Below are 21,798 nucleotides of genomic sequence, written 5' to 3'. Positions count from 1 at the left end.
GATCTATGATGTGAATAGGTTTCACCTTATGAAATGCAATGACTCGTACTAATTTAGTATTTATGGAGAAATATTGGACCTGCTAACAGCTTTTAAAAAGTTGAGTATGACTGAGTCAATAAAAACAATTTTACACAATAATAAAACATCAGATAGTGGTAAATGTTGATATTAATATATATTAGTATGATATTAGTAAACTTTTTTTGCATAGAAAAGTCAGTTTATAAAAAGGCCCGATTTCCTCACTTCCACCTTGAGAAGGAGGTAGATAGATGAGGCAATTGAGTGTCAGAGTTTGTGACTTAATCAGTGCCACAGAACTAGAAAGCAGGAAATCTGGGAGTACAGCTTAGGAATTCTGCCTGATCTCAGGGTCTCTCCAGGGAATAAGACTTAGGGAACAGTAAATCCTGAGCTGTAGGAAGAAAAAAGTGCAGCCCAAGATGTAACTATTATTGTTTTCCTGACAAGATGTAACCTTATTGTTTTTAGATATGGAATATAATAAAATACAGAGCATCATCATTATTTTTATCAGTATTGGGGATGTGCAAATTGGGTTGGACAGAACATTTCAGTGTAATAGAAATTTTCTCTGTTTTTATGGGGAATGAGTATGAGAGTGTCTCTGATAAAATGGAGAACAGCTGCTCATTTCTGGGAACTAACCACAGCCCACAATCAAGTCTGATAAGAACTCAGAAAAGAAGTGACTTATTTTGAGCAAAGGTGTCATGAGCTCACAAGATAAAAGATGGGGCTACAAGCAGAAAGTGGGCAAGATGCCTGTAGTTGAAACACAGTGGCCTCAACTTTACAATTCTGACAGATATATGTCAATATCAGGAAACGGAAAAAGAGCTGTTTACTGTGAGCAGAAAACCAACAGTTTAATTTTATGAGCAATAAAATTAAACACATTCATATTGCAAGTAAAGGAAATGATCAAAATAACCACCAAAGAACAGTGAAAATCTAAATCTAGCTTTTTCTTTCCTTCCGGTGATATGTTGACATTATTGAAACCTGGCATCAGTATTTTTTAAAACTGTAAGTCTCTTGGGTTGAGTAATAAAGAATCGTGGTGTGGCGGTGGGTCTTCTAAAGAGAGGTACCGTTGTGCAGGAGAGCAGGTCAGTATGCCAAGAAGAGAAATGAAGCCAGTGGGGTAGGATGTGAGCTACCAGAGAATTCCAGTAGTGTAAATGTGAGCGCTTCATGTTTCTAAGCCTGCAGTTCTAGTTCTATGTAAAACTGAAATAATTCAAAGCACCATTTTAAGGAATACAGAGATAATTAGCAAAATGCCTCAAAAATAGGAAGGGTTAAATACTTTGTAGCTATTATGTTTTTTCCATACATGCTTTCATAAGCTCTCTTCTGTTACTAGAGGCATGTGGTTTATATAAGGAAAAAAAAATGACAAAATGCCATACAGAAGCAGCAGGATCTCAAAGTCTGGCAAGAAGTTAAGCAGTTAAATAATGTTCCTAGTGTTGCCTAGCTATTTGAACTGGACTAAAACCAGGCTTGTTTCATTCCAAAGTTCCTGCTTTTTGTATCTCCTTGGACTTCTAAAAGAGATATCTGTAAGCAACTGAAAGGTGATAATTGCATCTATACTTTCCTTTGCTTTCAAGTTTCAGATTTAAGCCACATTACCTTTTAACAATGGTGAGGACCTTGCAGGCTCTGACCACAACATACCTTAAATACCTCATCTTTCTCTCCCTTCCTGTTATGGTCTGGGAAGTGGGGTAGGGATGGTATAGAACCCTGCATTCTCTCACCATGAAATCAAGGACCCGGGGCTACTTGCCCCATCCACAGCTCCAGCCTGCAGCAAGCCACCAGCCAAATTTAACTTGAACCGCCTCTAGTGAGGGCACTTTACATCTCAGAAACTCAGCTGAGGGGAATAAAATTATTATTTCAAAGGTGGGAGGTGGGGGTGGCGGGGATAGAGAGGAAAGTAGATTCAGGCTTGCTTAAAAGGAATATTTTTCTGGATTTTTCTTCCTCAAATTGGGGGAATGATATGTGAGAGGAGAAAATATTCAAGTAAATATGGTATGGTGGTGAGGGTCTGTAATATGAGCCTGGTGTCTCAAGGGAAAGTCCTTAACTTTTGTGGCCCCTGGGCAAGAATTAACCCATCTCCTCCAGGCTTAGCTTGAATTCCAGACCTAGGGCTTTAAAAATTCTTCCTCTGCTTCCTCTTCCCCTGCTTGTGTGCTGTTGTGGTTGGGAAACTGCTCTCTTTCTTTCTGTTGGTGTGTATTACTGTGGGAGGCCAGTTCTAGTGAATACATAGGTAAGGGCCAAGTATGCATTCAAACATTTGATCTAATCCAATCCATGTCAATAAGGAACACCAAAGTTTCCCAGATATGACCCAAATCAACTTTCACATCCTCAAGGAGTGTGAGTTAAAGCCCAGGGCTTAATGACTAATTAAAGTCACTGAGGTTTCTGAGCCATGTGTGCATAGTCACGCATTAGAGCTGGGATCTCAGACCAATCAAGACTTGCATGAACTGCAAATGTGGTCAGTGGAAATGAACTCTCAATTCAGCTCCACAGCACGTGACTTCCTATTTCTGTAAGGTACTTCCAAGGGACTTCCTCTGTAAAAACCAGCCTGAGCCCCAGGAGATTTCCTTCAGTGCTGTAGCTAAGTTTACTTTCAGCCTGGCGCAGAAGTTTTCCCTGAGATATGGTGTTAGTTTCTTTTCTTTCTGTCTCCTCTGCCGTTGTCAGCATGCAAGGATCTTGTGGCTCCTGTCCGTGATCGTAAACTGAATACACTGGTGCAGATCTCCGTAATCCACCCCGTGGAGCAGAGTCTGACAAGATACTCCAGCACGGAAATTGTGGAGGTGAGATGCTGTGTGCCTACATTAATCTCTCTCATTCTCTCTCTCTCTCTCTCTGTCTCTCGCTCGCTCGCTGACTCGCTCGCTCTCGCTCTCCCTCTCCCCCCACCTCCCCTGCCCCATCTCTGGATTTGAATGAACAGCTGAAACAAGTTAGTTCATAGTCTGTAGTAATGCTGCATTACCATCCTCTGTCATTAAGAAGCACATACCTGAGATTATTAAGCAATGCGTTGATAATTTACTGGAACGAACAAATGACAAAATAACTTGTCTTTTTTTTTTTCTTTTCGTAAAAAGAGCTTATTTTTCTTCCAAAGATAGAAAAAAAGTTCCCACTTTAAATTCTCATATAGAGCATAGAATAAAGAAAACATATAGACTTTAAATTGAAATATTTATTTTGAGAAGAAAAAGATAGTTGTACGATACCTAGAGAAATTTTAAACATGTTAAGTGTTTTTGCTCCCCCCACCCCATATTATTTAGTCTGTGGAAACTTTATATTCTCTGCTGTTTGTGTCTTTCAACTTACGATGTTTTTCAAGAAAAAGTAGATGATTAATTTGACAAACTATGTTTTTAGGCAAAAGGTATAAATATTACTCGTCAGATGGGAGGTCTCCTATTTACATTTATTATTACTAATATAACATTCAAAATGTGTCAAGAGGAAACTTGTTATTGTGTTGGATCAGAATCAGAAGAGGAAATGTTTCCCTTTTGATTATTTTGTTCTGATCACACATTTCACAACCTTAGTGAATGAGAGATACTTATTTAAACATCTGGGGCCGGAGAAAGTATAATCTAAACTTCTTAAGATTTGCTTGTTTTTCTTAGACTTGTGAGCTGCATATGTTTTGAATAAGCAGTTTCTCTGTAAGAACCTAACTAGCCTGCCCCAGACCTGGCTGGCTTAGGGCTGACCGCCTGCTTTGATGCAGTGGTGGAATAAATGATTCAGACTGAACAGGAGTCATTTCTATAATGGGAATGACCCAGATACTGCATGCAGCCCTGGATATGCCCTTTGGAAACTTTAGGTTCCAGTGTTGGTATAATATACAGTTAATGCTATATTAACAAAAATAATCTTATTCATATAAAGACATGTTAACTAAAATTGTAAGTTATTCATTTTATATAAAAAAGTTAAAACTTCTGTTATTTTTAAAATATTGCCAAAATTTACTTATTCACTCATTTATTTTTGAGTTTTTCTTAGTTTTCATTTTATTGTGATAAAATACACATATTATAAAATTTACCATCTTAACTATAAGAAATGTCTTATTTTGGCACATTTTAAAATGTTATATTTGAACATGTTTTGCTATTTTTGGTTTTATTCATAGCCTGTTCCAAAGTGTCTGATGCAGTGCCAAGCAAAATATATTTGTTGAATAAAAGAATGAATGAATGAATTACTTGGGCTTTCAGAAATTCCCATAGACAATTAGTTTATAGAACTCTAGCAAACATCTCCATGATAATAGGCAATATATATGTATAAAATTTATGCTGATGTCAGCTCTAAAAATGAATTCTGAGGCATTGAAATATCCTGTGCACTGCATCCTGAGCTAGTAATTTTATAGCCCCAAATCTATCATATTTAGAGTTTCTTTCATTAGTTTTCAAGTGATTCTGAGGGAAAAAAATCATAGCTGAACATCTAAAAACAAATGGACACTATCAGAGCATGACTTTCAATTGAATCATTACAGAAAGGAAATGAATGGAAGCATACGATTACCACATGGTTCTTTCGGAGAAAATAGCTTCATTTTAATTTGGTTAGTCAATATCTTAGATTATTTGCATAAATTACAAGTTATATTTATTAAATGTATTTTAAATGAACTGACTAACCCTAAACAAGGGTTCTGTAGATAATGAAAATACACTTTTTCAAGACAGTGTTGACAATGATGCAGGTTCATTTACTATCAGCAGTTGTATCACTACTTTAAGGCCCTGGGCCATGTTGTTGCCCATGAGCCAGATTTGACAATTCAGATCTCTTCTAATAGAACTATTTCCTCGAAAAACAGACGCAGGCACACTTTCTGCATTCTCATATGTCACTTGCGTGCTGCCAACTACAGTTGCTGCCTTATTGAATCAAAGTTGTCTGCTTGTGCTGTTACAGGGAACAAGAGACCCACTGTTTTTGACTGGTGTCACATTCCCATCTGAGTATCCCATCTATGAGGAGACCAAAATAAAACTAACAGTCTATGATGTCAAGGATAAGTCTCATGACACCGTAAGTAATGGTACTTCTTTCTTTCTTTGGGAAAAAGTTATGCTTTTCCACGCGATTGGCTTTTTTATGTAACTGACATTTTTCAAAGAGGATATTTGCACTGTGTTCATGATTGTCTTATGTTTATCCTTTATTGTTTTTTCCCCAAATTTGTTTGGCTTGTTTCCAAATTGGCAATTGATTAGGAGCAAAAGCTTTCGGAACAGATTTTTCTTTTTCAGGAGAGCTGACTTGATCTTTTGTTTTACATTTTGTTGTTGTTGTTTTAAGCAGAGTGGTAATATTGTGGGTAGAAACAAATGGAAATTAGGAATATTTAAAACTTTCTTGGTATGTAATTACTCTAAAATAGGGGATTGACAAAGTGCTCTACTTTTAAAATGTATTACATAGCTTATAGAGAGAAACTGACTACCTTTTTCTTGATGTTGTTACTGGCACCAAAGCAAACAGAAGGTAATTGGAAACACTAGGGAGAAGCTTTAACTGGTCTCTTTACATGAAGGCCAGGCAAAGTCCCAATGGTCTTTTGTCTTAGATTCTTCAGTCTTCCTAACTGGTCTGCATATTCCGCCAATTGAATCATCCCTCCTGGTTAAGATAAGTATTCAGTCTCTATAGAGGACACTCTTAAAATTCTTCGACAGGAGAAAATGCTATTTGGGAGATACTGAAAAGGGGAAGGCAGTTCTCTGCTTTAAATTTCTTCCATTAGCATGAACTTGTATATGTCTTCAAGGCAGGGAGCTGTGAGAGACTTGACGGTCAATATTATAGCACGAGGCAGTAAACTCTTTAATGGCAGGTGGGCTAGTGGGTTCCAGGAGAGTTCTGGTTGAAGCTAAGGGATGCTGCTGGACCTGGGGAATCCCACAGTGCCTTGTATAGGGAAAATGTCACTTTGAACTCTGCCCTCACTTTGGCATTTCTGTTTTGCTCATGACTTTCTCTTCTTTCCATTCTTTACCACAAAACTTTGTCTAATAGTGGGAAAATTATGGAAAAAAATATTTTATATTGAAGGGATTTTTATGCATGTCAACCCCAGAAAATTTATTTCTTTAAAATTGCAGAATAAAGACTCAAGTAAATGCACAGCATATGTACATGGAACTGAAACAGCTGTGGCTATCTGGTACAATTCTTAAGAAGGTAGATTCTGAGCCATATTGTCTGATTCCATTCCATCTACTGACTTTGGGAGAGGAAATTCTTGGTTCCCCTGTTTCATCTTTTAAGATATTTACCCAATGGGATTGTTGTAAGGATTAAATTAATATATGTAAAGTGTTACTGTTACAGAGTAATTAATAAGGGTAAGGTGCTGCTATTATTGCTGTTACTGTTTTGGCAGCTGCTCATGCTTTCTTGTAAACAAGAAAAATCAATTAAGGGAATATTAACCAAAATAGTTTTCTATATTTACTAATTTTATTTTTTCTCAAGTGGCCCTACCTTTGCTGTTTATTACTTCTTTGAACAAAAAAGGTAAAAATTTGGGTTAAAACTGGCAACTGAAAAATATTTGTCTGGGAGTTTTGTCTTTTCCAACCTCTTTGGTTTTTGAGGTAACATGAAAAAGGAGTAGACTGCGGCTGGGACATTTAGACCAGCTTTGATAAATTATGCCCCGAGCTCTCACCCGCTGTTTTGTTGTTGTTTTTGTTTTCAATCTTCTGCCAGAGAAGAGAGAGAAATGGAGGAAAAGGCAAAGGAATCATAAATTTGGGGAGGAGGGAGGTATGGTTCATGTGGAAGGTGGGAGTGGGTGATGCAACTGTGCAGAGAAATGATCAGGACTAAAGGAAAAGCAAAAGAGAAACTATGGAATTTTATGTTCTGCAAAGCACCTAATTAAATTTAGTTCTCCCCACATAGATAGGGTGGGGTATGGAAGGGGCTGAGTTATAGGAACACTGTGCTACAGAAGTGAAAATGTTGCCCCTAAACTCGGGTTTGTGAAGTATTTAGAAGTATCAGAGTTAGAAATTTTACATGCCAAATGTGTTTCTATCCCCTTCAATCTCTTTCATTTAAAATGTGCATGAATGTTAATGCTTTGGAGATAAACAACTAATTTACTCATTAATTATGCTTTTTGTTGACTTTAGTTCTGGAAACTAATTATTTGGGGTCTTTTAAAGACTTTCTTCCATGATCAGAGGTGTTATAGCATAAAAGTATTGGATGAACTGAAACCCCTACTGTGAAATAAGACTTGTGAAATTTGAACATACTTAAGAAATACAACCAGATTGCATTTACCCAGCACTGTTAATTAAGGCATAACATCTTCCTTAATGTAGCTAACAATTAGCTCTGGTGATAGAAGTGTAAATAGAAACACAGTAAATTAATATGCTAATAGTTCCCATGGACATGTGGTCTTTATCCTTGCCCCTTTCTTCCATTTCTGAAGTTTTTCTTTAAAGTGAGTGATAGAGGAAGGCAGCAAGTGGCTTACAGTTACAGCTTATAATTATAAGCACTTAACAACCTAAATATTTTAAGATCATAATGTTCTTAAGGCATAAGAAATGAGATTGTGAATATTTGTATGTTTTGGAAGGTTAATAAATTGTGTGCATGTGTTTTAAGGTAGTTTAAATATTTGATCCTAGCAAGCCATTGATCATACTAGACTGATTCAGGATGATCAGATCTTCTATATTGGTTAAAATACTAATTAGTTGAGTCATGACTAAATTGCTTGTGTTTTTCTATTGAGCTTATTACTTGGAGATAACCAGTGAAATAAACATGTTACTTTGCCATTTCATATCATTTGCGTATATATTCGTACTAGATGTTTTTAAAGAGAAATGATGGCCTTTTCTCTGTGCTCTTGATGCAGATATTACCTCACTAACTAGTTGTTCCTGTGCTCCTCTAAAATGCTGGATCTAGGATTGATTATCTTAGTAACTTCAGCAGAAATGCAATTAATCATCATAACAAATGAGAAGAGTCTAAGTGTTGATTCAGAATAACTATTGTTTCCTTCCACTACATCCTTCATCCTTCCCATTCACTGCCCTTAAGTCTCCCTCTTTGGCAGACAGAGAATGCTTAGCAGGTGGGGGAGGGGTGGGGCATGGGGGTGAAGGATCTTTATGTATTAGGATTAGTGTGATCTTTTGATTATTTTTCTCACTATAAGGAAATTATTTTCTCAGGATGAACTGCTATAACGTTCCACTGTCTGATGGCAATTTTAAAGCCTGAAATTGAAGCCCTTGGCTAGACTATGAGAACCCTAGTTTGTATAGTAAAGTTGATATCTTCTGGATGTATACTAATTTTAGGCTTTATTTTAAAACTGCTGGAAACTGAAACATAGACAAAAGTATTTTCAGGACATCATTTACAATGTTTAGCCCTACAGAGTTAAGCTGTGGGGTTCTGAGTCTTTCATATGTTAGAGCAGAAACTTAAAAGCAAGAGGAAATTGGCCAGGCACAGTGGCTCTGTAATCCAGCACTTTGGGAGGCTGAGGTGGGTGGATCACGAGGTCAAGAGATTGAGACCATCCTGGCCAATATGGTGAAACCCCATCTCTACTAAAAATACAAAAATTAGCTGGGCGTGGTGGCACACGCCTGTAATCCCAGCTAATCAGGAGGCTGAGGCAGGAGAAAATCTTGACCTCGGGAGGCAAAGGTTGCAGTGAACCAAGATCGCACCACTGCATTCCAGCCTTGTGACAGAGTGAGACTCCGTCTTAAGAAAAAAGCAAGGGGAAATTTAGAAATGAAAAGAACATCACCATAAAACGTTGTCTCTTTTTCCCATTCCTCCCAGGCAACATGGTGCTTTGGAAGATACTGATGAGTAAAGCTCTTCCAACACCCTCTGAGGACAGCCATCAAATCTGCAAACATATAATTAGGTCACAAAATTATTTTTGCGCATGGTAGAAATTTGAATTTCTACTCTATTTTGCAGAAGTGTACATTGACTCCCCTCTTTTTGATCTGAGAATAATAAATGCTTGCTGTACCATCAACTTGTTAAATTCTTTGCTTAAAGGACAGAATCTGGTATCCAGTAGACACTGAACGTTTCTCAGGGAGGGATGTAGTCCTAAGACATTTTTTACTACCAGTTATTAGCAACCCTGTATTTGAAACTTTCAGAAAAAGATATTAAGATTGGATATGCATATTATATAATGTGTGTTGTGTTATATGCCCAGGGTAGTTTAGTTCTAGAGCAGTTCCCTAGACAGTAGTGTCCAGTTCATTTTTTATATTTTTCTATGTAAGATAATATTTTGCATTTCATTTATTTTTACTTCACTTGATTTTCTAAATTGGCTTCTTAAGAAGCTTAAGTCTAGCTATACCTATTGAGATACAAATTTTGATAGTTGGCTTTCTTCTTCATCCAGAAGATATGGTACAGTAGGTAAGGAAAAACAAATTGAGGTTGTTAGTATTCTAAGTATATGCCAAGCACTATGTTTAATATTTTATATATGTATGTGTGTGTGTGTGTATATATATATGTGTGTATATATATATATACTTTTTTTTTTTTTTTTTTTTTTTGCAATGGAGTCTTGCTCTGTTGCCTAGGCTGGAGTGCAGTGGGGCGATCTCCGCTTACTGCAAGCTCCACCTCCCAGGTTCACACCATTCTCCTGCCTCAGCCTTGGGAGTAGCTGGGACAACAGGCGTCCGCCACCACGCCTGGCGAGTTTCTTTTTTGTATTTTTAGTAGAGATGGGGTTTCACCGTGTTAGCCAGGATAGCCTGGATCTCCTGACCTCGTGATCCGCCCTCCTCGGCCTCCCAAAGTGCTGGGATTACAGGCGTGAGCCACTGCGCCCAGCCTGTTATGTGTTTTTTTGGTTTTTTTTTTTTTTTTAATCTCCATAAAACTCCTTTGAGGAAAGTATTATGCCCATTTTAAAGATGAAAAAATTGGTATTCTAAGAATCTAAGGAGGCCGAGTCTGAGATCCTTTATATTTTTCCTAGGCTATGTTATGGTACATATACCATCCATAGGATTTCTCTCACTTTTATTTCTCCACAGTAGTATGGCACTTTTATTTCAACTGATAGTTTCAAAGCACTTTTTTTTTTTTTTTTTTTTTTTTTTGAGACGGAGTCTTGCTCTGCTCTGTCACCAGGCTGGAGTGCAGTGACTCAGTCTTGGCTTACTGCAACCTCCCCCTCCCAGGTTCAAGTGATTCCCCTGCCTCAGCCTCCCAAGTAACTGGGACTGCAGGTGCCCGCCACCACACCCGGCTAATTTCTTGTATTTTAGTAGAGACAGAGTTTCACCATGTTGGCCAGGATGGTCTCATCTCCTGACCTCGTGATCCGTCCGCCTCGGCCTCCCAAAGTGCTGGGATTACAGGCATGAGCCACTGCGCCCGGCTGCACATTTCTTTTGAAGCTTAAAAGTTGATCAGTTATGAAAGCAAGGCCAGTATTCAGCTAGAGGAGAAAAACGTGTATATAAAATTTTTAGGCACTTAAGCATATATCACTAATTGAAACTGTCCAAATAAATTTTATAATGAAGTGGTCAATAATTCATGGAAAAAAATAGCTGTTATTACCTGTTGTGAAATACCTGAGTTTATGTCTCAAACTTTTGCCTTTGTTCCATAGGCCTTACTTTTTCCTTTTTTAAAATGTGTACTACGTGGTTCCTTCAACCTGCTCATTCACTCAGCCTCTGCCTTTTGAAATGCTCCTGTCTTCATTGTGACATAGTTTGCAAAGAGGGGTTACAGATTCCATGTAGAGGGAGCTGAGGCTTCTAAAATGTTTCTACCCTTTATAATTTAGTTCACTTTCCTTGTTGATAAGTGGGATTTATTTACAAAGGACATAATTTTTAAATTGAGATATAATTTATATGTTACAAACTGGACAAATCTTAACTGTTCTGTTCCATGAGTTTGACAATTGCATATGCCCGTGTCACTTTCATAAGGCAAGATATAGACCATTTCCATTTTTTCAGAAAGTTCTCTTCTGCCTTTCTCCAGCCAATTACCACCCCATACAACCCGAGGCAAACACTTTCCTATAGACCTGTTTTGTTTGCTGTTGAAATTTATATGAATGAAATCATATAGTTTTGCACTGTTACATCTAGTATCTTTTCTTCAACATGTTTTTAGATTAATTCATTTCCTGCATGAATCATTAGCCCATTCCTTTTTATTGCAGTCTGTTGTCATATAATTTGTTCATTTACCTTCTTATTGATGGACATTTAGGTTGCTTCCAGTTTTTGACAATGATGAATAAAACATCTATGAACATATGTTGGCAAATATTTGTATGAAAATGTGCTTTTATTCGTAGTAAATACTGAGGTGTATAATTTCTAGATTGTACAGATTCATATTTAAATTTCCTAGAAACTGTCAAATTATTTTCCATATTGATTACATGACTTTTTACTCCTACTCCTAGTAATTTGAGTTCCAGTTCCTCCTCCAATGCATGATATTGCCAATCTTTTCCATTTAGCTATTTTAGTGGGTATGAAGTGGTATCTTATTGTGGTTTTAATTGGCATTTGCCTGATGACTAATTATGTTGAGCACATTTTCCTGGGCTTACTGGCCATTCATCTGTCTTTTTTTGAAAAAATGAAGTATCCAAGTCTTTTGCCTATTTATTTAAAAAGTGTTCTATTTCTTGTTGAGTTCTTCATACATGGTGGATACAAGTGCTTTTGTTGTATATAAGTGTTAAAGGGTTTATTAGTCTTTGGCTTAGACTAATAATTTCCTTAGTAATACATTTTGTTGACAAAAATTTTTAGTTCTGTTTAAGTCCAGTTTATCATTTTTTTTTCATTCGTGGTTAATCCCTCTTTTTAAAAAAACTGTAGTAAGAGCACTTAACATGAGATTTAACCTCTTAAAAACTCTTAAATATACAGTACAGTATTTTTAACTATACGGATAATGTTGTACAGTAGCTCTCCAGAACTTATTCATCTTTCATAATTAGGACTTTATACTAATTAATTAGCAACTCCTAATTTTTCCCTCTCCCCAGCTTCCAGCAATCACAAGTTTACTCTCTGATTCTATGAGTTTGAAAATTTTAGATACTTCCTCCTAATTGGAATAATACATCCTTCTGTGACTAGCTCATTTCACTCAGCATAATGTCTTCAAGTTTCATCTAGGCACATATTATGGGATTTCCTATTGTTTAAGGCTAAATAATATTCCATTTTATATGCCACATTTTCTTTATCCACTCATATACTGATGAACGTTTAGGTTGTCTCCACATCTTGGCCATTATGAATAGTGCTGCAAGGAATGTTGCAGTGCTAATATCTCTTCGCAATCCTGCTCTGTTATTTTGGATAAATACCCAAAAGTGAGATTTTTGTATCCTATGGTAGTTCTATTTTTAATTTTTTGAAGAAAGGTCTGGGAAAATCTGCCAACTCTCGGATTTTTTATTTTGGTTTATTAAACTCAGTTTCCTGATGAGTTTAACAAAAACTCTTATTTTTATAGTGTGCCTGACTTCTCAGTGTTAGAATGCGGGTAACAGTCTCTAGCAACTTTTAATATTTTAAGCAGAAGTAGAAGTATTACATATTTAAGTGATTTCTTTTAGCATTTATGCTACTATCCATACATTTGCATTTTCATCTCTGCCTCTTTCGTTTCCTTTTCTCTGGAATTTATGTATCAAAGTACGCTGCACTCTGCTGACGCACTTCACATGGTTTCTCCCTTTCTGTCATATTCCTGTCCTCTCTTTTTTACTATTATGTGCACTCACACTGTAGTTGTTCTGTATCATCTCTTCAAAAACTTATGTTTGCTTTCTGTTTGGGACTCTCACAACAGAGGAAAGAATAAGCATTGACACTTTCCACAAGGAAATACTGATGTTTGCGTGGAGAAAGACTGACTTTTTGATGGTAGAAATGAAAGTAAGTTTAATTATGAATTTCTTAAAAAATAAACTTTGGTCATGAAACTAAAAGGAACTAGAAGAAAATGTAGGGGAAAAGTTCTGTGACATTGGTCCGGGCAAAGATATTTTGACTATGACCCCAAAAACATAGGCAACAAAAATAAAAATAAACAAATGCGATTGCATCAAACGGAAAGACTTCTACACATAAAAGGAAGCAATTAATATCGTGAAGAGACAACCAATGAATTGGAAGCATTAGCAAATTATATATCTGATAAGGGGATAATATCCAAAATATGTATGTAACTCAACTCAATAATGAGAAAATAACTCAATTAGAAAATTGGCATAGGCAAAGGACCTACATAAACATTCCTCAAAAGAAAATACACACAAATGGCCAACACGTATATAAAAAAAATGCTAATCATCACAAATCATCAGGGAAATGCAAATTTAAACCATAATGAGATATCACCTCACACTTGTTAGAATGGCTATTGTCAAAAAGACAAAAATGAACAAGTGTCAGCAAGGGTATAAAGAAAAGTGATCCTTTGAATACTGTTGGTAGGAATGTAAATTGGTACAATCATTACAGAAAAAAACACTAAGGAGGTTTCTCATAAACCATATGATCTACTGCCATATGATCCAGAAATCCCACTTCTGGATATTGTTAAAAGAAAAACTTCAGCCAAATTAAATGTAAAGGAGTTTAATTGAGCAATGAAAGATTCAGAATCAGGCAGCCCCCAGAATCACAGCAGATTCAGAGATTCCAGCGCAGCCATATGGTGGAAAAAAGTTTATAGACAAGAAAAGGGAGGTGGTGTACAGAAATCGGAAGTGAGGTACAGGAACAACTGGATTAGTTGCAGATTGGTGTTTGCTTTATTTGAACACAGTTTGAACACTCAGCAGTGTATGATTGGTTGAAGTATGGCTGCTGGGATTGGCCAAGACTCAGCTATTGTTGCAGACACATACTCCTGAGTTTTCAATCTTGACTATTAAGTTGGGTTGCAGTTCATCCACAAGGACTCAAATATAGAAGGACAGAGTTCTTCTCAGGCCATATTTAGTTTGCTTTAACACTTCCTCCTCTTTGGTCATTTTCTCAATTTTGAGAGATTGATAAAACTTTTGTCATTAATGTCACGATTACCATCGTAAACCCACTCATAAACAGTAGACCAGTGAGTTTTGCAAAGGTAGGAGCAAGGACTTGAATAGAGGGTAACTCCTTGTGCCGAAGCATCCTGTTTACAGGAGAAAAACCAAACCTGGTCTATTCTAGGTTCTACGTGTCTCCTTAAAATCTTAGTTTGATTATGTTATATTTAGCATAAGTGACTCTATTTTGGTTTGGTTTAGTCTGTTGGGTCCTAGTGCATGAATTCAGTCCAAAACAATGGCCTCCCATAATTTTTTTTTTAATTCCCCCTTTTTGGTCAGGTTTTCACTTAGGTGAGAGTGTGATCAAAACTCAGGGCCTTCGCACCACTCTCAGTTACCATCATTTGGGGTTTTCAGCCTGGGCATGTCATTCATAAGTTAAATGTCTTCATGGTCATACATTTCTTTCAGCTCTTGTCATTCCAGTTGGAAAGAGACCATTTGACATTTTAGAGATGGATGCATTTGAAAATATTTGAAATATTTGAGAGAATACAGGGAGATTATTTTTACAACTATCGAGAATAATAATCTGAGAATATCAGAGAGAGACTGCCTTTGACATCCATACTACAGCAAAACTTCAGGGTAATACTAAGAGTTTGGAGTATGCTCCTTACTCAGGGTCCCCAAAAAACAAACCACCTAAAACCAAATAAAGAATGGTGTAGATAAAGAGTCTACTCGCTTAACTTCATGACCTTTTTGTTAATCTCCTACAACTGAATTGCTATAATACCCAATGTTTTCTCCGTAGGTCATAATTGTCAGCAGCTGCACAGATACCTTTTTGTTTAGCCAACTCTATTATTTAGCATAACTTTGACAGGAGACTTTAAAGTCTGTTGTGTAACTATAGCCTTTACACTAGAATCTGCTATAGAGCCTGTTGTTAGGGATACATTTCTAATCATTGCCTCTTTTACTCCAACCATGGAAAATAGACTTAACAAATGATGCCCTTCTAGAAGAGTGAACGCCTCCTGGCAATGTTCTTTTTAACTCATGATGTGGGTTAGGAGGAGTGAACCAATGTTCTGTTTCTGACTGATTATGAGGCAACATATGTACCATTAAAGTTTCTCATCTATATTGGGCCTTCATCTTTATCAAAGTATAAGGTTATCCATTTATAAGGCTGGCTGCAAAATCTTTCACAAATAAAAGTATAGCCCATAAGTGCACATAACAGACCCCCTTTTCATTTCTGTTGTTCATAGAGGCATAAACAAGGAAAGAATATTCAAAGAGTCTTATGATAGTAGAAGTCTTTATCCATGATCTTGGGAAAAACTGTTCACATCAAGGATGCCATCTTTTTCTGGGAAGAAACTTTCCTGGTTAGCTTTACCTAAAGGGGTTCCATTGGGTATACAGTGCCAACAGTGTGGAGGGACCGTTCTCAGTTGTGAGATTATAAATCCAAGGTTCACAGTCCTGCAGTTTTGCTGTAGTGTGGATGTCAAAGGCAGTCTTTCTCTGATATTCTCAGAAGATTCGGTCTTTGGGTTCTAGATTGTGAAGGTGTTGACTGTCCTCGGTGAACCATAAAAAGCTTTCTTTTCCTGCTGAAAATATACTGTAGCATAATAATTTACTTTTATAACATCAGCCCTCTACCATGGGAAAGCTTTTATACAATCAGAAAACATGCATTGAAAATGACAATTGAATAAAATCCCTTTATAAAATGTTTAAACAGCCCAACAGGCAACCAAATGTACCTGAAGCTTTGATTGTTTTCTCAGGAATATGGGTTGACAAACCAAACATTGGTTATAAACTGTTGTAGGAATTTGTAAGTCACTACACCAATATATTCAATTTGGATTATTTTTTCTGTGATGAGTCATGGAATGCAATACAGACCTTTTTTTTTTTTTTTTTTTTTTTTTGAGACGGAGTCTCGCTTTGTCACCCAGGCTGGAGTGCAGTGGCGCGATTTCGGCTCACTGCAAGCTCCGCCTCCTGGGTTCACGCCATTCTCCTGCCTCAGCCTCCGAGTAGCTGGGACTACAGGCTCCCCGCCACCATGCCCGGTTAATTTTTTTGTATTTTTAGTAGAGACAGGGTTTCACCGTGTTAGCCAGGATGGTCTCGATCTCCTGACCTCATGATCCGCCCGCCTTGGCCTCTCAAAGTGCTGGGATTACAGGTGTGAGCCACCGCGCCCAGCCGGAATGCAGAACTTTTAATAACAATAGCTTTAAGGACTCAAAGGATAAGTTGGCCATCCTGGTTCTCCAGGAGTATGTGTTTTTTCTTTTTGTTTTTGTTTTTTGTTTGTTTTGAGACGGAGTCTCGCTCTGTGGCCCAGGCTGGAGTGCAGTGGCACCATCTCAACTCATTGCAACCTCTGATTCCTGGGTTCAAGCAATTCTCCTGCCTCAGCCTCCCAAGTAGCTGGGATTACATGGGCCAGCCACCACACCCAGCTAATTTTTTGTATTTTTTTTAGTAGAGATGCAGTTTCGCCATGTTGGTCAGGCTGGTCATGAACTCCTGACCTCAGGTAATCCACCTGCCTCGGCTTCCCAGAGTGCTGGGATTAGAGGCATGAGCCACCATGCCCAGCCGAGTCCATATTTAACACTGGACTTTGTCCTCTTGAATAACAGTTGTTTTTCCAATTTAGGTGCCTAGCACTGGTAACTGATGGGTTATTATAGGTAATTTGGCTTAGACAATGGAGTTTATTCAAATTGTATATCGAAACAATTTTAGTATTGGCTGATTTAGTATGAAAATCTGGCAAAGTATTTTCTTGGTATTCAAATAATTTTTGTTCTACTTGGGTTAGCAGTTTTATAAACCAGTCAGTCTTTGCATTAAAGTTTCAGGAGTTCTTACCAGTCCAAATGATAAGAATTTAAAGTTACTAGAAACCTGTATTCTGTATTTTCAGGGTCCTTTCCATTCTTCCATGAACCTCCTAAAAGACACCATATTCTAGGATTTTGCACACTTGTGAAGTTTTCAGAAACTGCATCAGCATTATGCAATTAATTGTAGAAATGACTCTAAATAGTCATAAAGACACAATTGACAAGGCAATATGGTTATTTCTGTGGTCTACAATAATTTAATAACAATAATTATGATAGCACATACTCAGACATGTTAGAATTTTAGAAATCCCATTCAATTTTGGAAGATATTGATGACATACACTAAAATATAACCCAGAGAACATTAAACAAGAGTTTTGACAGTGCTTCCCATATATCTGACCATGTCAAATAATCCTGTTTACCTCTCTTTTGAATGTTTCAGGAACCCTCTGTAGCATCTCAAAGTTATAAGTCAGAAAAGATAATTTTGAAGCTGAAATGTGATTTTGGGAAGCCTATCAAATATGTTAAAGGTTTAAAACACTTGCTACTATGAAATAGAATTCCAGGTTACCATAAGTCATTCATTTAGCCAAAATGATGACTCAAACATTTTTAAAATGGCAAAAACCTTTACTCACTGATAGAGGGAAGACTTAGCTTTCCAAATTCTTGACTTTCCCTTCTTTTTCTGATAGTTTATTCAAAAGGAAGCAAACAAAATTTTTATTATCTTCTAATACTACATGAAAATCTTGTTCAAGAGAAAAAACCAAATTTCACCCTTACATTAGTCTACTATTAATGGCATCCCCAATTTTTAATAAAAGCTTATAGATAAAATGTATCAATCTTAGTTTGACCATATGGTGAGATTCTCATAAACATTTTATAATTCTTTATAATTCTTGTGAAGGAGCAGTTCAGTGCTCTAAAAAAGGTCTGTTTTGCTTTTATTCCAATGTTCAATTTACAGAAAAACTTAATACCCCTTTAACTTTACCCAGTGTCCACACAGGGTTTCTTTTTACAAGATTTTTACAAACCTTTCACAACTTGTTCAAACTTTTAGCTTTATCTTATCTAATTTAAAACAATCCTTTCATCCTCTAAACTGGGCAAAAATTTACATCCCCATGCCTTTTTATAATCTTTTACCAAAAACACATTTCACTCTCCTCAGACATCTTGCATGTAAAACTATGTTTTCAGTAGTCTCAATTACATGTTATCATGGTAACTCTTGGCAATTTTTAATCTTGGTGAAAAATCTCAAATTATTTTAATTATGTACTAGGTGCAGATAAGGCCTGACTCTTTCCAGCATAGTTAGGGATGTGGCTCTTCACATGTCCTCATGCCTTGTCTAGACTCCAAGGCTCCAAAGTAAGTAAATTGAACAATTTTCAAAAGTCAAAGATGCAGTTTATGATCTTAGGGCATTCAACAAACCTAATATCTGATCTGCCTAATTTAGACCAAATGGCTTACTTTTGCTAACAATCTTTAAAACTTATTTCCCAAAGATTACTAAAGTCACATGAACTAAAAGGCATTATAGTTTTTATTTTTCTTTCAAAATATTTTATCTAAGTGCTTATTTTTCTTTAAGCCAATTAATTAGAGCTCTTTTATAGAAACATTATATACACGACACATATATAACTGCACAGAAAGAAGAAGAGCCAGTAGTTGTAAGATTTTTCATTTACCAGTTTCTAAGTTTCTTTTTTTTTTTTTTTTTTTTTTTTTTGAGACAGAGTCTTGCTCTGTCACACAGGCTGGAGTGCAGTGGGGCGATCTTGGCTTACTGCAATCTCCACTTCCCAGCTTCAAGCAATTCTCCTGACTCAGCCTCACAAGTAGCTGGGATTATAGGCACCTGCCACCATGCCCGGCTAATTTTTGTGTTTTTAGTAGAGACAGGGTTTCACCATGTTGGCCAGGCTGGTCTTGAAATCCTGACCTTGTGTCTGCCCCGCTTAGCCTCCCAAAATCCTGCGATTATAGATTACAGGTGGGATTACAAACCTACTTGGCTGGGCCTCTAAATTTCTTAATTGGATTACTGGCTTTAGGGTGGAGTCCTTGGAAACACAGGCTTAGGAAGATATGCAGTTTCTACAGCCTAATATAATAAGGCACAGCTGAAAGACAAAACAGATCTCCAAAATTGAGGGCCTCATTTTTACATTGTATCCTGGATTTCCAAAAGAAGAAGATAGTGCAATTCTTTTACTGTGCATTTTACTGCATGGCAGCCAGAAGCCAATCAGCCCGTTTTTTAATTAGCCCATTCCTAAAAGTATATTTTCTACCTATTTATTGCACAGTAAATTAAAGCTCTCTCAAAATGCGAAGCAATCTCTAATACCTGCCAAAGTCAAAAACATCAGATAACTCAATACAAAACAGAACAGAGCCTTAGACTTTGAGAGGGATCTATTCACTTTCAATTCCTGGGGTTCCATGGGGAAAGCAGAGGTTTTTCCCAAAACGGGTTCTGTGGCTCCTCCTCTGTTTTTTCTAAGGAGTCCCAGGCTACTAGAAGTTATCTTAGGGCCTCTCATGTGTGCATTAAGAGTGGCAGGCAAAACGGAGAAAAATAATTTCGTCAACTGAGAAGAAAAAAAAGAAACTCTGTTTCCAGAAAAACAAGATCCAAGAAGAGAAAAACAAAGGCCTTTTAAATATACCTATCACTTGGATAGCCACTTCTAATTAAGCTGACTTCTGACCATAGCAGTCCTTTAAAAACGCTCTTAAATTTCTTATTGCCTAGCTTTAGCTGTGCCAAGCAGTCAATATTCCTTGATTTTTAAACTCACAGGTGAAACCAACAAGCCTCAACTAAGGTTATAACTTAACCACACATATACAAGATGTTTTCAAAGAGGTAGTAAGCACTTTTTATAAAATCTAGAATGTTTAGAGGTAGCTCAGAGAAAGGAAGATTTAAGAAGAGAACTTGGAAGTTGTTCGTGGGGTGGGAAGACAGTCAACAAATAATACAGGTCACACAGATATTAACCAGATAGTATTCATTCCCTAAGTCAGGATTGAACCTGGGCTGCTGTCATAAAATGGCAGAGACCAAGAGAAAGTACTGCTGCTTGGTTATAGTGTCATGCTCCCAAGGACATGACTGACCAGTTTGCTGGGCCATCTTGAACAGCGGGCTTATGGGAACCTAGGCCTACATTCTATCCTAAGGTACCCCTCTTTATGATAGAACAATACAGAAAGACACACAAAGCACACCAGATTCACTACAGATTCAACATTACCTCATGAATCCTTTTTCCCATTAATCAAAACTTAACAGAGGATATAAACCGTGATTTTTACCATTCATTCAATCGGTTTGCACAAAGAGAGGCTAGAAGTGTGACTGGTAAGAACTTTTAGCATATCAGGTTTTTACCCTTTTGTTGGCATATCAGGTTTCTTCCCTGAGTGGCCCTAGTGACCTAACCCTGCATGCCACACTATATAACCTTGAGGGCCAACCACAACACAAAAGAAAATCTTTCTTTCTTTCTTTTTTTAAATGCACTTCAGTGCATTGTTGTTCATTTGGAATGTTCCACTGTAATTTATCGTTAGTAAGATTTTGCCCTTTCTGTAAGACCTTGCTGCCTCCTGGGCCTAATGTATATGCCAGAGGAAATCAGTTTTTTATAAATTAAGGACCCCATTTTTACCTAAAATATTAGCTTTTTCTCAGGTTCCCTTGATGACTTAGCCAATGATATTTCCTACGTAAGCATGCAAGAAAAATGACACAAAGGGGTAGAACACAAAAATCTCCATGAATTTTTAATGGACAAATTTTTACAACCACTGCAATATTACCATTTACTACCAGTTTCTTTCTGACCCAGTCAGATGTAGTAGGCCTCTAACTGGATCTAAGCCAGTTAATTACCAGATCAAATCCCATCCTGAACCCAGTCCACTTTCTGTCATGACTTCCAAACTGGGTTTGGAACAGAAGTTTGCTCAAAGAAACTCAGAGAGCTCAAAACACAAACCCGTAGAGCTCTAAAATCCAAGAGAGAACTTACCCACGATCCCCAGCTGCCCTGAGAGATCAATGGATACAAGTGGGTCCAGTAGGTACCTTGCTTGTTCACTCAGTGCTCCTGGGGGTCATTAGGAGGTCTACTCAGACCCCACTTCTGACACCATCTATTAAAAGAAAAACTTCAGCTGAATTAAATTTAAAGGAGTTTAATTGAGCAAGGAATGATTCACAAATCGGGCAGCCCCCGGAATCACAGTAGATTCAGAGATGCCAGTGCTGCCACGTGGTGGAAAAAGATTTATAGACAAAAAAAGGGACATGGCATAGAGAGATCGGAAGTGAGGCACAGAAACAGCTGAATTAGTTACAGCTAGGCATTTGCCTTATTTGAGCATGGTTTGAACACTCAGCAGTGTTTAAGTGGTTGAAATGGCTGCTGGGATTGGCCAAGACTCAACTGTTGTTACAGGTGCATATTCCTAAGTTAGGTTTTCAGTCCTGTCTACCTATTAAGTTAGTCGCAGTTCATCCACAAGGACTCAAATATAGAAGCATGGAGTCCTCCTCAGGCCATAGTTAGTTTGCTTTAATAGTATATATACAAAGAAATTAAAACCAGTATATTGAGGAAGTATCTGTACTCCCATGTTCATTGTAGCATTATCACAATAGATTATTCACAATAGCTT

At 37.2% G+C, this 21,798-nt stretch overlaps 1 protein-coding gene across 6 annotated transcripts in view; it reads left to right on the top strand.

Annotated features, from left to right (window-relative positions):
* INPP4B (inositol polyphosphate-4-phosphatase type II B) overlaps positions 1 to 21,798 on the top strand; it is an 822,790-nt gene that overhangs the window by 452,571 nt on the left and 348,421 nt on the right. For 5 of the 6 annotated variants that reach the window (XM_005555983.5, XM_045391863.3, XM_005555981.4 and 2 more), the window contains 2 exons: positions 2,764 to 2,882; positions 5,035 to 5,151. In XM_005555983.5, the coding sequence (XP_005556040.1) occupies positions 2,764 to 2,882; positions 5,035 to 5,151 (236 nt within the window). Of the gene's footprint in view, positions 1 to 2,641; positions 2,883 to 5,034; positions 5,152 to 21,798 lie in introns of those variants that run through there. The other variant, XM_015450857.3, reaches the window with a different exon arrangement.

Source organism: Macaca fascicularis, chromosome 5 (assembly GCF_037993035.2).
Source record: "Macaca fascicularis isolate 582-1 chromosome 5, T2T-MFA8v1.1".
NCBI lineage: Eukaryota > Metazoa > Chordata > Mammalia > Primates > Cercopithecidae > Macaca > Macaca fascicularis.
The sequence above is the reverse complement of the archived record's forward strand: the minus strand, read 5'-3'. Positions and strand labels throughout refer to the sequence as shown.